Here is a 2,658-nt window from a genome sequence, read left to right as displayed (position 1 = left end):
ATATATATATATATATATATATACATACATACATGTGAGTGTAGTAAAACTTTTTTTCATTAAAAAGATTAACAGAAATTACAATGTTTCATAATACGCGTGAAAAAACAATTATCTTTTTAAATTTTATTCACAATTTATGTTTTATTCTATTTCTATCATTCACATTTTAATCACTTTTTTTTATGTAACAAGATCAAAATTGCTATCATTTTGTGATCATTATCGTTTTTGTTGACATTCGCAGCACGGAGGACTGCGTGAATGGTACGTTGTTGGGTGAGATTTTGGTTCCCAAACCGTCCATTAATTTCACGAGCTTCCTGAAAATTTATGAGAAGAGCCTACGGCATCCGGCGGACCCCACGAACGCCTATGTTCCGGCGCAGCAATCTTTGACCATCTACAACAGCTCACGATTATATATCAACCTCGAGCGTTGCGTCAACACCTTGAGAGGCGAATGTAGACAATTTCAACTCACTCACGGTCGTGATGGCGACAATCAGACCGCGCAGAGTCGATATCCCTGTTACTACAACAAGGTAAGACATTTTCTATCGAAAGAAATTTGACAGACGCATGAGGATTTCGTATCAGATGTATAATCTCTATGACTGGAATTAAAAATTTAAACTTTTCATATAAAAATGAATATTATATTCATATGAAATAATTCAATAAAACCAATATTTATATATATTTAACAATATAATTTTATAGATTAAATGAAAATTTTCTCACTTTATCATTTAATTTAATTATTTTTTGAAAATATACCTACTTCTCGTTAAAATAATTTTTGATAATTATTTTTGATTCCTAAATCACTACCTTTTTGCATTATTTTCAAGTACAATATATAATAAAAAAATCTGTAATTTTTTCATAATTTTTTTATTAAAAAAAAATTGTTTTCGTGTAATATTCTTAAGCGGGTTTAATTCACTTTCCTGTAGAGTGGCAATTATGCTATGTAGAAAATTATATAATGTATTTCATAACAAGTATATTTTTTTGATACAACATAATATTTTTTTATTGAAAATCAAAGTAATGTCTTTCTAAAGAAGATTTTACGATTTATGTTTCAAGAAATCATAAAAAAATTAAACTTGACAAATAAGGCAAAGCACAATTAAATTAATAGAGAAAAAATTATTCTAATTTCCTCTCTTCTCTTTGAAAAATATTTTAACTATTATATTAATAGATGGGCAATTCTTATTCATGTGGATGCTCATATTACACAGAACGACTCATTGTTCGTGGTTGCACGTTTCGATCTGAAGAAGACGCGAATGGAGCTGTTGATCGCCGTTATCGTGCCAGCTGGACTCTTCATCATCAGTGTGATTACCCTGATTATCATTTCGCGATCGGTACAGGTGGGAGACGACGCGAAGATGCGATGCAGATACTGCGTTGATAAGCAAGAGGTCGAGGGCGAGGACCAAGGACTCGTAGAGGCAACATCCTCCACGACTCAAAGCCAGGTCAATGAGAATGAGATTAGAAGTATGACTCTTTAGCAATACAAGCCGCTCGGCACTACGCTGGGTTATGAAAAGCTGCCATTGATCGACATGGACGAGGCTGAGGATTCCTTCTAGAAGAAAACGCGAGACCTAATTTTCAAAAGATCGTGCTGGAAAGATCCATCCAAGAATAAAATTCTACAGATAAAATCCAAACATGTGAGTAAAGTTAAATTCTCGAATGGACATTAACGTCGTCTTCCGGAATGAGATATAATCAATTTTTTTATTGTTACAATTATAATCATTGTAACGCGCAATGACATGGACGTTACAATGATGTGACTGATCGTTGTGTTTGAAATGAAATTTAAATTCAAGTGATCTCTGCCAATGAAATTCATCGAAAGTAACCCTTTTGGGGTTAGGTCCAAATTAATATTATTGACTCTTTAATTATATATTGATGGGATATATTTATAGGTATGCTCACTGTTGCCTTCGATGTATCGCTATTATTTTGTTTGCGCGCAAGACAAACGAACTGACACTGGTATCACACAGAATCATCGGTACATAGTACCGATAGTTTTAAGATTTTGCCTCCAAATATACTTAGGAAATTTTCATAAAAAATGTGTCAATCTCTTACTTCAAAGTAACACAAGAATTCAAAAACATCAAGAATGTAATTTTGTCATTATCATTATGAATGAGATAAATATTTCTTTATCAAAGGTGAATTAATTTAATTTCAATAAAAATTTTATTTTAGACGATACGTGAGAACACAATCAATATGAACTATAAATTAAAAGCCTATAACTATCGAAGCTGGATCTTTAATAGGTAGGATAACATGACGAGATTTATTGCTCGTTTAATATTCGGTTGACAACGAACGTGCATTTATATTTTTTCTACATCAACTTATTGTGTGCTACATGTATAGTTAACTCCGTATTATTATCGTATTGTGATTAGATAAATGTATCCTATGCCGCTGGTGAAAACTTAATATGATTCCTTATTTCTGATACGCGAACTCGTATTATGACTGCCTACGCGTAAATTATAGTTGTATAGTAGATACATTGTATATTACATATACTAACGATACATAAATATCAGTATCTTGCGATGTAAATAAATATACATAAATATATTATAAATATATATA

At 31.5% G+C, this 2,658-nt stretch overlaps 2 protein-coding genes across 3 annotated transcripts in view; one reads left to right on the top strand and one right to left on the bottom strand.

Annotated features, from left to right (window-relative positions):
- LOC108686757 overlaps window positions 1-1,537 on the top strand; it is a 9,962-nt gene extending 8,425 nt beyond the window's left edge. The window contains exons 4-5 of the mRNA XM_018192207.1: window positions 248-545; window positions 1,254-1,537. Coding sequence (XP_018047696.1) covers window positions 248-545; window positions 1,254-1,532 — 577 coding nt within the window. The 3' untranslated portion in view covers window positions 1,533-1,537. The remainder of the gene's footprint in view (window positions 1-247; window positions 546-1,253) is intronic.
- Window positions 1-2,658, bottom strand: part of LOC108686758 (UPF0769 protein C21orf59 homolog) — a 61,944-nt gene that overhangs the window by 48,783 nt on the left and 10,503 nt on the right. Inside the window, exon 7 of one of the 2 annotated variants that reach the window (XM_018192211.1) lies at window positions 1,542-1,609. The exons of the other annotated variant lie outside the window; for it this stretch is intronic. Coding sequence (XP_018047700.1) covers window positions 1,562-1,609 — 48 coding nt within the window. The 3' untranslated portion in view covers window positions 1,542-1,561. Of the gene's footprint in view, window positions 1-1,541; window positions 1,610-2,658 lie in introns of those variants that run through there. 2 annotated transcript variants of the gene reach the window in all.

Source organism: Atta colombica, unplaced genomic scaffold (assembly GCF_001594045.1).
Source record: "Atta colombica isolate Treedump-2 unplaced genomic scaffold, Acol1.0 scaffold189, whole genome shotgun sequence".
Classification (NCBI taxonomy): Eukaryota; Metazoa; Arthropoda; class Insecta; order Hymenoptera; family Formicidae; genus Atta; species Atta colombica.
The sequence above is the reverse complement of the archived record's forward strand: the minus strand, read 5'-3'. Positions and strand labels throughout refer to the sequence as shown.